The sequence below is a fragment of the Argopecten irradians genome, chromosome 9, assembly GCF_041381155.1.
Source record: "Argopecten irradians isolate NY chromosome 9, Ai_NY, whole genome shotgun sequence".
Taxonomy (NCBI): Eukaryota; Metazoa; Mollusca; class Bivalvia; order Pectinida; family Pectinidae; genus Argopecten; species Argopecten irradians.
In genome coordinates this window covers 17,387,192-17,401,057 of record NC_091142.1, presented here as the reverse complement: position 1 = coordinate 17,401,057, position 13,866 = coordinate 17,387,192, and the positions used below count along the sequence as shown (strand labels likewise).

At 36.4% G+C, this 13,866-nt stretch overlaps 1 protein-coding gene and 1 pseudogene across 1 annotated transcript in view; one reads left to right on the top strand and one right to left on the bottom strand.

Annotated features, from left to right (window-relative positions):
- Positions 1 to 270: 270 nt before the first annotated feature.
- LOC138331647 (uncharacterized) lies at positions 271 to 11,826 on the bottom strand (annotated as a pseudogene).
- Positions 11,827 to 11,861: 35 nt separating this feature from the next.
- Positions 11,862 to 13,866, top strand: part of LOC138331644 (acyl-CoA dehydrogenase family member 10-like) — a 32,658-nt gene continuing 30,653 nt past the window's right edge. The window contains 2 exon segments of the mRNA XM_069279368.1: positions 11,862 to 12,113; positions 12,937 to 13,143. Of these exon segments, the coding sequence (XP_069135469.1) occupies positions 12,945 to 13,143 (199 nt within the window). The 5' untranslated portion in view covers positions 11,862 to 12,113; positions 12,937 to 12,944.

Sequence of the window (13,866 nt, the reverse complement as noted above, 5' to 3'; positions counted from 1 at the left end):
TTGAGGAGTGTTTGGAGCCTATGCAAAACGTTTTGAATGAAGATGTAAACATTCGATTTTTTTTGTATTTTTTTTTTTTCAAAAATAAAACTCAAAAACGTACCTGCGCACGATACGCGAGTGCGCACTATACGCGCAAAAATACGGTACCTTTTGACAGTGATTTATTTTGGTGTTTTAGACATATATGTTTCTGCTGTACCTGTGTTTAAAAATTTTTAAATAATTAAATCTTTTGATTTTGGCCAACACATGGTTCTATTAACCATCAACAAGAGGCCCAGAGGGCCTGTATCGCTCACCTGGTTTTTTGTTAGTAATTATCACAAGACTCAGACAATTAGAAAAATAAGCAAAATTGACTCCCAAAGTTTAATTTTGAATCACAACCATACAATGATGCTATTGATACCATACAAATATGCTATCCAATACATAGGTTCAGAGACAAAGTAATTTATATGAAAATAGTAGCCTAATTGACCTTTTGACCTCGCATCTATTGCCGTCTAAGGCCCCGGGGGTCAGCCCTATCATTTGTACAATTTCAAATCCCAACCCTATAAGGATGCTACCATTGCATTATAAGTGCTCTTCCATTCTTAGTTTCAGAGAAGAAGTCGTTTATATGGAAATAGCCAAATTGACCCCTTTTGACCCCACCCTTCAGGTCCCCGGGGATCAGCCCCATCATTTACAAAATTTTGAATCCAAACTCTATAAGGATGTAACCATTGCATTATGAGCGTAATCCCATGTTAAGTTGCAGAGAAAAAGTCATTTATATGGAAATTGACCACTTTTGACCCCGCCCCTCAGGCCCCCGGGGGGTCAGCCCTATCATTTGCACAATTTTGAATTCCCACACTATAAGGATACTACCATTGTATTATGGGTGCTATACCGTGCTTAGTTTCAGAGAAGAAGTCGTTTATATGGAAATAGCCAAATTGGCCACTTTCAACCCAGCCCCTCAGGCCCCCTGGGGGTCAGCCCCATCATTTGCACAATTTTGAATCGCCACCCTATAAAGATGCTACCATTGCATTATGGGTGCTATACCATGCTTAGTTTCAGAGAAGAAGTCGTTTATATGGAAAAAGCCAAATTGGCCCCTTTTGACCCCGCCCCTCAGGCCCCCGGGGGGTCAGCCCCATCATTTGTACAATTTTGAATCCCCATCCTATAAGGATGCTACCATTGCATTATGGGTGCTATCCCATGCTTGGTTTCAGAGAAGAAGTCGTTTATATGGAAATAGCCAAATTGAACCCTTTTGACCCCGCCCCTCAGGCCCCCCGGGGGTCAGCCACATCATTTGTACAATTTTGAATCCCCAACCTATAAAGATACTACCATTGCATTATGAGTGCTATCTCATGCTTAGTTTCAGAGAAGAAGTCGTTTATATGGAAATAGCCAAATTGACCCCATTTGACCCCGCCCCTCAGGCCCCCGGGGGTCAGCCCCATCATTTGTACAATTTTGAATCCCCACCCTATAAGGATGCTACCATTGCATTATGGGTGCTATCCCATGCTTGGTTTCAGAGAAGAAGTCGTTTATATGGAAATAGCCAAATTGACCCATTTTGACCCCGCCCCTCAGGCCCCCGGGGGGTCAGCCACATCATTTGTACAATTTTTAATCCCTACCCTATAACGATACTACCATTGCATTATGAGTGCTATCTCATGCTTAGTTTCAGAGAAGAAGTCGTTTATATGGAAATAGCCAAATTGACCCCATTTGACCCCGACCCTCAGGCCCCCGGGGGGTCAGCCCCATCATTTGTACAATTTTGAATCCCCACCCTATAAGGATGCTACCATTGCATTATGGGTGCTATCCCATGCTTGGTTTCAGAGAAGAAGTCGTTTATATGGAAATAGCCAAATGGACCCCATTTGACCCCGCCCCTCAGGCCCCCGGGGGGTCAGCCCCATCATTTGTACAATTTTGAATCCCCACCCTATAAGGATGCTACCATTGCATTATGGGTGCTATCCCATGCTTGGTTTCAGAGAAGAAGTCGTTTATATGGAAATAGCTAAATTGACCCCTTTTGGCCCCGCCCCTCAGGCCCCTGGGGGGTCAGCCCCATCATTTGTACAATTTTCAGTTAGTAGCTCATAAGGATGCTACCAGCCAAATTTTGTTGAAATCCGACCAGCGGTTATGGAGAAGAAGTCGATTGTTGACGGACGGACGGACGGACGGACGACGGACGACGGACGACGGACGACGGACGACGGACGCGGACGCCGGACGCCACGGTATGGCATAAGCTCACCTTGGTCCTTCGGACCAGGTGAGCTAATAATAAAATACTATCAATCTCCAAATTATTATATTGCATGTGAATCTGACAGGCAAAATATGTTGAAAATGGAAGTACCTATAGGTATCACCTATGGGTAAAATACGTGCACATTGTACTTTCAAAATTATAGAGAGTCAATATCAATTTTCATTGCACTCTTAATTACTGTTGCAGTACACTAAAAGAAAAGTAGAAAATAGACACAATTTTCACATGAATGAACAGATTCTCATATAAAAAAAAAAAAACGAAAAAAAAAATAAAAAAAAATTATGCAGCAAAAATTTCAATAGTTAGCTTTATAATATTGATCCAGTATCAGAACATATAGAAACCACCAGTCTGTCCCTTCATTAATTAATAAACAACATTAACTGAAAAAACATTTGGCAGAAAGTGTATACACTGTCATATGTACATGACATTTTGGACTTAATACATGTATGATATTTAATAGTTACCAGTTATGCAACAAAATTCTACACAACTAGATAGAAAATCCTATCAACTTACAAGCACCAGTTTCCTTAATAATAAACAACAGGTAATGCAAACAAAAATCTTTTTAAATCTACATGACTTTCTGGTTACATAAATAGTTTGAAATATTATAAAGCTTTTCATGTTGAATAATATCGATATAAACCACCGAAATAAAACAAGGCACCTATATACATAATAAAGTGAGAAAACAACAAATCATTGCAGTACTAAACTGGAAAAACAAATTTCTACAGAGAATACACAGAAACATATATTTCATGATTTAATATTTTTTCATATGTATATAAATAATTTTTCGTTAACGCAGCATTTGACAACATTACTTCATATGAAGGTTTTATACTGTCATGAGGTTCATTTTATACTTATTGCAAATTAAATAAATCTCTTGACTAATAAAATGAGTCTATGCTGTAAGAATTTGGCATGATGGTCAGTTAATATCTTATCTAAAATGTGTTTTGGTGTCATATTGGTAACAGTTGGTTATTTGTGGAGATTGTGTTTTAGAAAGACTAATCTTATACAATGACCTTAGCTGTTCATGGGTCCTTAAGCCCAATCCATCAACCAACCTCATTAGCAACTTCACTAGCAAAGGGTATAGTAGTGTACAATACTGTTGCAGGTAGAGTATCGGACGGAATACCCTTTGCTAGCAAAAGTTGCCTCATTGGTAGAGTTGAGATTTCTAGGCCAAATTCAAGACACGATACACCTATGCTTTAGAATTTGACGTGAATGTCTGTATCATCTGAATCATCCTCCATACTCCAGCCTGGCTTCTGATCACTTACAATCACTACACTGTGGAGATTGTAAGTGATCGGAAGCCCTGAAGTATGGAGGATGCATCTGACCTATCTTTAGGTGTAATAAATGGACCAGAGACATTTTAACAAAGGTTTGGGTGATATGTATACTAGTGTATATAATAATATCAATCAAACATAATGCTGTGTACAAATCTCATAGTTATCACAAACAGAAGTAGACTCCTATATAGACAAAGATTAAGGATAGGGGAGATAACTCATATTCAGAAAATATTTTACTCTGGGAATAATGGAGATAATTATAAACTTGTGGTTAGATTAACTTAAACATGTATGATTATAACTATTAAATCCTAAATGAGAATGATGAAGGTAATATGTATATTACATGGCAACGGAGGGGTTGAGATATCATGGTTGACAGGGAAGAGCGCATGGCTTTAACAAGAAAACCTCCTACAACTTTCATACAATAAGAGAGAGCTCATGGTATTATCTCCTCAGGAACACCTTCAACTTCCCTAAAATAAGAGAGGACTCATACTGTAGTTAAAACAACTTCCCTGGAATAAGAGAGAACTCAAGGTATAACATCCTTTAGGACATTTCATAGTTATAATGACTTCCTTGGAAAAAAGAGCTGAAGTTTATAATAACATTGCTAGGACACGGTGGAGCTCATGGACAAAATAAAGCCCAAGGATGAGAGAGCTTGCGATAACAACTGCCCTGAGACAAAGGAAAGCTTATGTTTCCATCACGCCCTCGGGGGACACCGGAATGCTTATAATTGCAAAAGATGAAGAGGACAAAGGAATCTGGAATGATGGTAAATACCACTACGGGAGAGCTTTTCAATTAATTCTAGGGGGGATGAGAGTTTTATGTAATAAATAAATAAATTATTCATTAATATCAGTTGTATGTTCAAATATATTATTCCAGCCTTTCTTGGATAAAAATTTGTACCCTTTCCCTGCTAGGTATTCTACAGTCTCGGCAGGTGTTTCCCAGTGACGTTCGTGTAGATCTTCATAGATAATGTACGCTGGTCGATACCCCAGGTCAATAAACTGGTGCAAGATCTATAAATATACAAAATGTACATCAAAATCCCTTCCTCATATACAAAACAATTTTGTAATTTGTGTTGGTTTCATAACATTCTATTCTATGAGAAAAGAATTAAGTTATAAGATAATTTTCATTTTTTTTTCAATTAAGTGATAGAAGTCAAGGATTTAAGAAGAAAAGCTTGAACTAAGGGTAGAAATTGGAAGAAATACCTGAGTCAAAATCATGAAACAGTCTTCAAAGGTTAGTCTTAGCTGATATCACAGATAGGGCAATAACAAGACATTTCATTGTTTGTCACCTTTGATATTCAAGAGGTTACTATCACTGTCGTAAAATCCACCCGGGAATACTTCATTGCAAAAAGGAATTTCAAGAGAAAATAAAAGACCAATAACAGGCTTTCACAGACTTCCTTAAGATTAAGAGAGAGTGAAACTCTTTGATTCTTTGATGTACAGTAAAACCCCATTATATTGCCAACCGTTTTACCGCCAAACTCGCTTATCGCCATGAATTTATTCAGAACGGATTTCCCTCCATACAAATACACCCGTTATATCGCCAAACCCGCCTACCGCCATCAACCATCACATTTGCGGAACAAATGATTAAAATAACACTATAATGACCTCGTTAATATCGCCAAATTCTGTTGATAGGGACACATGTTTTCGTAAGGTGCTCAACTGCCGACTGACAGGTAATCAGCTACACACACTATGGCCGCGTGTATGACCGTGTGTACACAGTGAAATCAATTAACAATATGGGTACACCTTTGTTATTGTTTTACAGGTAGGTATCGCAAGTTGTGGTGAATAAAACTCACTTCTGTACATGTGTTTTACGTACTATCGTAACGTTAGTTATTTATTGACAAAAAGGAACCCACAAGTCTATTTCTCTATATCACCATTCGTTTATATTGGACCATAAAATGCAACTAGCAATTTCAAGAGCGATAGAAATATAACGTACGTGCAGAAGAATCCGCCGTTTATTATTAAGATCAAATCGTCGTCTGAGTGCCGTTTATGCAGACATGTGCGCGGAAGTGAGGTCACGACAGCACTGCGCTTGTTCAGAACTTCTATTCTTTGTTTCCAGGCGGGATTTCCCGTAATAAAAATATCATGTCTGTAAAATACCTGTCTCATCTAATGTCACACACAGAGCCTTCAGTTTTGCTATGTCATAATCCTTGGGTGGATATAACGACAGTAATAGTTACCCCTTGAATATTGAGGATGTTGTTTGTTGACAGAACTAAAACTGAAGTCTAACATACTTCCATGATCCTCAAGCCTGGTAATAGTTTACAATGACATTCATACAATAACGGGCCGCATTGGCCGAGTGGTTAAGATGTACCGACATATAACCACATGCCCTCCACCTCTGGGTCGCGAGTTCGAATCCTATGTGGGGCAGTTGCCAAGTACTGACCGCTGGTCAGTGGTTTTTCTCCGGGTACTCCGGCTTTTCTCCACCAACAAACCTGGCACGTCCTTAAATAACCCTGGCTGTTAATAGGACGTTAAAGTAATCAAACCATACAATAACAGAGGAATAGTGGTAATGTTTAACCTGTGTATATGAAATTTTTTTAATCTTACCGTATTTCCAGCCCCTTCTGCATCAATAGACAGAATGCCGAAATAATTCGGGACTTCATATTTAGTAACAAAGCTCTTTACACTCAGACTAGGCACATGGATAAGATGTTTGTGGAGATCTTTACTGTATAAGTCCTGCTCCTGGACAACATGAGCCTCCATCGATACAAAGTCATCGGTCTTCACAAAGTCCACCAGGCCGTCCTTATTACTGATGATTGCCTCGACAAACCTTACGGTCTGGTTTCATCTCTCGGATTGTTATACTGTGTATATAATAACATGTGGATGTCAAGTACTTAGACAATAAATTTGACAGTGCTCCAGATAAATATTTGAGGGATGAGTAATTGTACTCACACATTTGCAAGAGAGGGGTAAACTCTGACTTCTGTGCGAACACAAAACTTCAGAGAATTCAAGGCACAGTTGATGCAGAGTCTTAAACATGACTGAAATTAATCTGGTTTTACTAAATTTCTTCTGATTTTATTTCTGAAGTATTGTAGGGGTAATTGGTACACATTCATACAAATTTCAGGGTAATTGACAGGTTTTTCAATGGGTATCTTACCTGTGTTGCACTGATTAAATGATCAAGTGTTCATTGCATGAGATTTTATCAAACGAAACCCAAGTTTTTTTTATTGATACTAAAGATATTTTGCCATACCATACAGCAATTTATTTAAAAAGTGTTCAAGATTTTTAGAATAATGAGAAAATTTAACAGTTGAAATTGTGATAGAATCTTTCAGAATGACAGATTCAAACTGCACCATTTCTCTATTTTGCTGATTAAATTATCAAGACTGTAGCAATGTGCCGCAAAATCTGGCGAAAATAATGCTCTTATACATTCAGCTAAAAGCCTCCATGAGCTAAGATGTTGCATTGCCTTTTAACCACATTTTTGGCTATATAACATTGGCATTAGCTAGGCTGTGTCCTAATCTAATGACAAAAGCCTTTTTTTAATGTTGTGACTAGAATTTCTCTTTTATGTTAATTACCTGTAATTTACTCTAATTTATTAAGTAATTTACTCTAATTTATTAAACTTAATAAATTAATAAGATTTATTAAGTTTAATAAATTAATAATCAGTAACTGCAGACACTGGCATCTTTACCTGCGTAGATTTAACATAGCCATTTGTAGCTGTGTTGCTTGTGGCTCCACCAGAATGGCGTCCCAGCCCCACTGTATAAAATTAAAGGAGTTACTCGACAGAAATCCATCATTGGCTCCAATATCCACCACCAGCGGTTTATACATGGACATTCTCCGTCGCGACATCCGTCTATAAAGGTACAAAGATTCTCCTGAGTGTGACACATCAACCCCAATCGTTCCGATTTTCATACGACCCGCTCCATCCTCTGGGATCGTGATGTAAACACGCTCCAGTGTCTGTTGTATCAGAGAAACAAAACCTCCCGCCTTACCAGCGTACACAATATCCTTTATGACCTTACTTTCTGCTAATTTATCAATCCAAGAGTTGCTCTGTTTTTCCAAAACTGGGCTGATATTTTCCTTCATCAGATGATAGCCATACATAATGAAGAGATTAAAGAAGAGGAGTTCTACAATAAGCACACCTACGACGACAAAACAACAACACTTGAATATCTTTAGAGGTGATGAGGCGCAGCCTTTCAGACATCTCCAGTCTCTATCAGCTGGTGCTAATGATGAGATCTTTAAATATTTCATTGTGGGAACACTATGCTTGATGTTCCATTGTATTCTTTATATCTGTGAAGTACTTGAAATAGCCTTATGTCAACCAATGCCTTTATGGGATATTCTGCTAACCATTTTCTTCATCTATCTCTGCAATGGAAATTCACAAATTATTATATTTAATACATACAATATATACAAATTATGAAATAAAAGTCTATTTTTTAATTTTAATTTTATTAAATTAAATTAAGCAGAGCTCGATCAATCTGTTAATTACAAGCATGCTTGTGATTCAAGGTTATAATGCATCCTTGATGTGATCCGACACTAATTATGTATGACTCGTTGTGTATAACCACAGGTGTTTGACTCTTTTTGTATTAATATCTATATATACACCTGTATATGTAATACTAAGACACAGTATTACAGAGAAAAATATCTATATTTAGTCAAATGCCTGTGGTATAACTATAACATATATATATATTATTTAGTCAAATGCCTGTGGTATAACTATAACATATATATATATTATATACACTATAGTGTTCAATCTACGATTATTTTTCGTGGGTCCTTTTCAATGGTTTTTGTGAAAACAATGGGTCCCACAGTGATATAGATAACCATTCCCAGAAATTTCATGGGTCCTTTTAAAATTCTGACTGACACTGGGATGCACTAGATTTATCACTGAAGTTATAACTAACTCTCTATATATTATATACCTCATGGTCTATCAGAGTTACTTACATTGACCTTGGCTAGCTTTTATAATTTGAAATAATGCAACATGTCGCGCAATGCCATGTTGCTGTGACACCTGTACATGTACATCTTGACCATTTCACTTTCAATGTACATATTAAATTAAATCTAGATAGCTATCTATGTTCATTTAGCCTGTTAGGTCTATTAAAGTGAAAGCCAGTTAGCAAAATGTACAATTTAGTGTGATTATCATTTAATAGTAATTGACATTAATTTGATCAGCAAATTCCACAATGTACATCAAGAAATGTTAGTGATACATGAATCCATTAGGATTTAATCGAAAATAGTCTTATTTTGTTACAATACAACCCTAAGGAATATAGTCAAAGAGTGGATTGGTTGTAGAATAATAATATTTGGTTTTTGTTTACACTAGCTATAGCACCATTACTTAACCTAAGCATTAATCTTTTTATTGACATTGAGGCTTTAAATAGCATTCGAGTCTGTGTATACGTAAGGGTATACTATTATCATCATAACAGATTTGAACTCATAGTTATAATTCACTCCGTAAATAAACCAAACCGATATTAGCATGCAGTTCTATTAATGTCATTTTAACTTTGTGGATAAATCAATATGCATTTGTTGACAGTTTGATCCGAGACAGTTGACAAAAAACTCATGATCAGTCTACACATGTTTTATTATATAGCTTCTATTATTTATATTTGTATTTAAATATCTAAAAGAAAATCTCATTTAGTACACATGCATGTGTGATGTATGATAGATTTATGAAATGAATGCAATAACTTTAGGTTTGAAATCAATTCACAAAGGATAGATTTATATGTGTGAACTATATAAATCATATTCTATCTATCATTATTCAAATATGAATGGACAGAAGTTGCATGAACAATGGTAAAACTTGACAATCTCGGTTCCAAGCATTGGTGTTATCTGTAAGGTCTTTATCATATGTTGCATGCTGATAAAAGCTCTGACAGATACATGTATATAATTATGTATATATATATACATGTATGCGGCTACTTTTATATACCTTAGGATGCCTAAAAAAAAATAAGTTTTTTACAGTACTTTTTCGTCAAAATGAATATAAATTTGAAACAAAATAAGAAGATTCAAATTCCTTTATATTTCTCCAAACTTTCCCCCTATTTTGAAAAAGGGTAGTTTCCCCCAAAACCTAGATTGCTCCCTGGTGGGGAACGATCGATAGTCATACAGCACATTTTCATTTTTCCAGTAACTGTCAAGACGTGCCTCAAATGTTTTGATATTTGGTGAGTTAACGACTTCGGGTGGTAGATTATTCCATGGAGATACAATGCGGGAACTAAAACAGTATTTTCCAATGTCTCTTTGACATCTGTCTAAAGATAATTTATAGTTGTGGTCTCTAGTAGAGCTGTGGTTACGTTGCAGGTTGAGGGTGACTGATTGATCAAATTTGTTGAAAATTTTGTAAGTCTCTATCATTACACCTCTGGTTCTTCTATAGGCTAGGGTTGGAAAGCGTAATTTTTTCAGTCTATCTGAATACGAAAGATCCTTAATGATTGGGATTTTGTAGCTCTTTGTTGGATGTTTTCAATTGCTGTTTTTTTTTTTTTATTTCACTTTATGAGGGTGCCAGATTGTGTTTCCGTATTCTAGGTGGGGTCTAACTAAGGCCTTTTATCACATTAAAAAGTTCTCCTCGTCCAAATGAGTGAAAGTTCTTCTCATAAGACCATAAATGTTGAATTAAAAAATTAAAAGTTAAGGAACTGTATGTAGCAGAATATATATGACTGGGTCAATCATGAGGACCAGGTACATTTGTACATGTAGCTGCTCATTCAGCTAGTTAAGGGTCTCGTACAATGTAGGGTCTCGGGCTCGAAACGCTCGAATTGTCCTGGTCTCCTGGATCTGGGCGAAATAGCTACATTTTACTCCACTTAAAATAAAAATCCTGTTACAGAATTGGCGCCCAACTAAATAACCCACACAAATCAAACATACAGTGGTGGTGTTTGAAAGGGTCTCATATGTCTTCAAGGGGTGATGAAGACTTCGTGAAAGGAGGGCAGTTGCCAGGAGTGTAGCGAGATTGGACTTGGTCTATCAAGTGCAGGCATAGCTCCAGTCATCTCGGTTATAGAGCACTCGGTTATAGTGTTCGGTGAGGTCCGGGCCCCCGTAGTAGTTAACCTCCATATTTTCGGAAACCTTCATGAATATGTTATATCCCAATGTCTGGTATTATTGGTTCAAATTCAGGCTTGTGAACGCTACATTTTCTCTCTCTCTGTAAATACCTGACGAATCCTGTGTATAAACAGGCCTGTAAGGGCATTGTCAAGGCTCAGTCTTGAAACCCAATATAAAATCATTATGATAAACTCCAACTATCATACATGAATAATCAATAAACGTCCTAGTCACGGCACAGGTCTGCAGTTAACATTGTTGCAAAGTTTTTTTGCGAAATGGTCTGAAAAGTGACTTAAATTCTTCATCCAAATAAATGTAAAGTTACCTTGCGAAAGAAAAGAAGAGTATATATAGTCGTCTGAACAACAGGCGAACAATTAGATCTTGTTAATTACATCAAAAAGGGAAGTAACTCGGGATCGTCGTGCTATACCTCTAACATTGTTGGAGTAGATTCGGGCCTGTAAGGGCTTTGTCAAGGCTCGTCTGAAACCAATATAAAATCACCAGGTCCGTCTTTAATGTGTAAACGAATAGCTAGGTCCAACAAGTCAAACCGAATAATCAAAAACGTCCTACTCAATACACGTACACGGCACAGAGCTCTGCAGTTAAAATATCCGTAGTTATAAGATTTTCTCAGCTGTTTCTCGCAATCAAACCCGCGATTTTTGGGTGTACACGTCCCACATGGCCATGGATTGGCAATTCGAAGTCAAGATGAGGTTGGAAAATAAAATTCGATAAACTACCTTACCTATCAAGTTATAGAATTCGCGCTAAAAGTCTTACCTTGGTAAATGTCATGTGTTCTACCAGTAATGTTGTCAAAAATAAACAACGCACCGCTCCTCTTTAGTTCAAAACGTTACAGTGACTCAGACGGGGTCCCGGAAAAAAGGGGAGACTACTCTAAAATCGAATCCGATTGAAAAGTCAACAACAGGGGCCGACAGAACGAGTTGACACAAAACTCTGTAATTTGTACAAAAGCAGGTCACGACATTGTATTCACATATCATATTAATTTTCTTAATACATTTGCATTTAATTAATTTGCAAGCGAAGATGACCAGATGATATCGCACAATCTGATGAGAGGACAATCAGATTAAATATTGACTTGGCCTTTATGTAAACTAAAGCACTCCTGACAGTTTGACCTCATCTACATTAGTATGTATAGAAGCAAGCTTGTACCGTATACTATCTAATCTACAGTTTTTATTCGATTATGATTTATATAAATTTATCTTGCAATTGCATTTGACGAGCTAAGAATTGTTGTAAGGTAATGTACAGCTGTGCTGATGTAGGATACTTTTGTCTATATACTGAATCTTAAACTTTCATAATTCCACAATGTTGATATTTATATGTAGTTGCAGATTAGAATTGCACATTTTCTGATGGGACTTAAAACTATCGTTTAATTTGTTTCAACACCCTAATTAGTCATATAAGAATGTGCCAAGTTAATTAAGGAGATGGAGAAAAACCAGAGTACCCGAAAAACAAACATCAACCTGCAGTGACAGTGGAAAAAAACTGTCTCACATGACACACATATGCATCATAAACCAGTAGTTAAACTTAAGAGTATAAGGTTTTACAATTGAACTAATTAATGTCAATATGTCTGATATTCATTATATTGAATGAAAAAATTATATGAAATGTGTGATTCTTTTTGAAAAAAAATTCTTACATATACCATGAATGTATAAGTATTTTGTAAATGCTGCACACTTTGCACAATAACAACAGTAGCAACATGTACTGTATATGTACAAGTTGGTGATGATAAACATATAAATAGTGTGTATGAAAAAGACACAATTTGGAAATTGCATGCATGCACAATCGTTAACCCGCCCCATTACATATTGCATTGTGAATTTTGATGAATATCAATGAATTTTTTTTCCAGATATATATATTGCAATACAATTAAATGAAGAAACGCCTCAGTAACATGCTGCTGCGTTGTATGTTACAGATGGGATCATGCTGAGATGTTCTCTTCTCTTTCCTAATTTATTAGGAAAGACTCTCGGTAACTCTAGTAAAGTCTTATTACCTAGTCTGTGTACTGCTTCACCACCAGGGAGCACCAAGATGGCTTCATCTCGTCGATACACAACTAAGGCGGTCATATTTGATCTTGGAGGAGTGATAGTCCCACCACCATTTAATATGTTTGAAGGTATTGTAACATACAAATTTGTTTTTATTTCCCTTGGCTACGTTACATCTCATCATGTCCAGTTCAGTCACTTTAAGGTTTCATTGAATAGGGAGGGGGAGGGGGGATTGCAAGAAAAATAAATCACAAACAAAATTTGTCAATTTGATTAAAACTAGATCTTCAATACACTTACACTATGAAGCATATTGAAGATATAATTTTAATCAAATTGAAATTTCTTTGAAGATATTCAAACTGTAACATTTTCATTCAATAGCCCAGTGTGTTACAATCAGTTACTAATTAAACTATTGCATATTTACAGGAATTTGTAAGAATTTTGCTTATTGTAAGAAAGGATTTGTAGCTTTATCAATGTATTATTATTTGTGTTGTTGCCTTGTCAACATCATTACATCTCCTGAAGAACAGCGGCAGCTGGGAAAACGTTAGAGATCGCAGATTTGTTTTAGTTTTTTTTTCTATTTAAATTCCATCACAAGGATATTCAACATTTATTTATTATATACATGTATACACACACACACACACACACATATATGTATCCAGTCAAACCTGTCAATAGCAACCACCTCTGTATTAAGAACACCTGCTTGATAAAACCATTTTGGAGTTCCTAAAAAGCGAAACTCAACACAATTTTATATTTATACTAAATGACCATTTAAAGATCAGTTTTCTTTGTTTCTTTGGTGGTCTTTAAAGACAAGTTTGATTTAA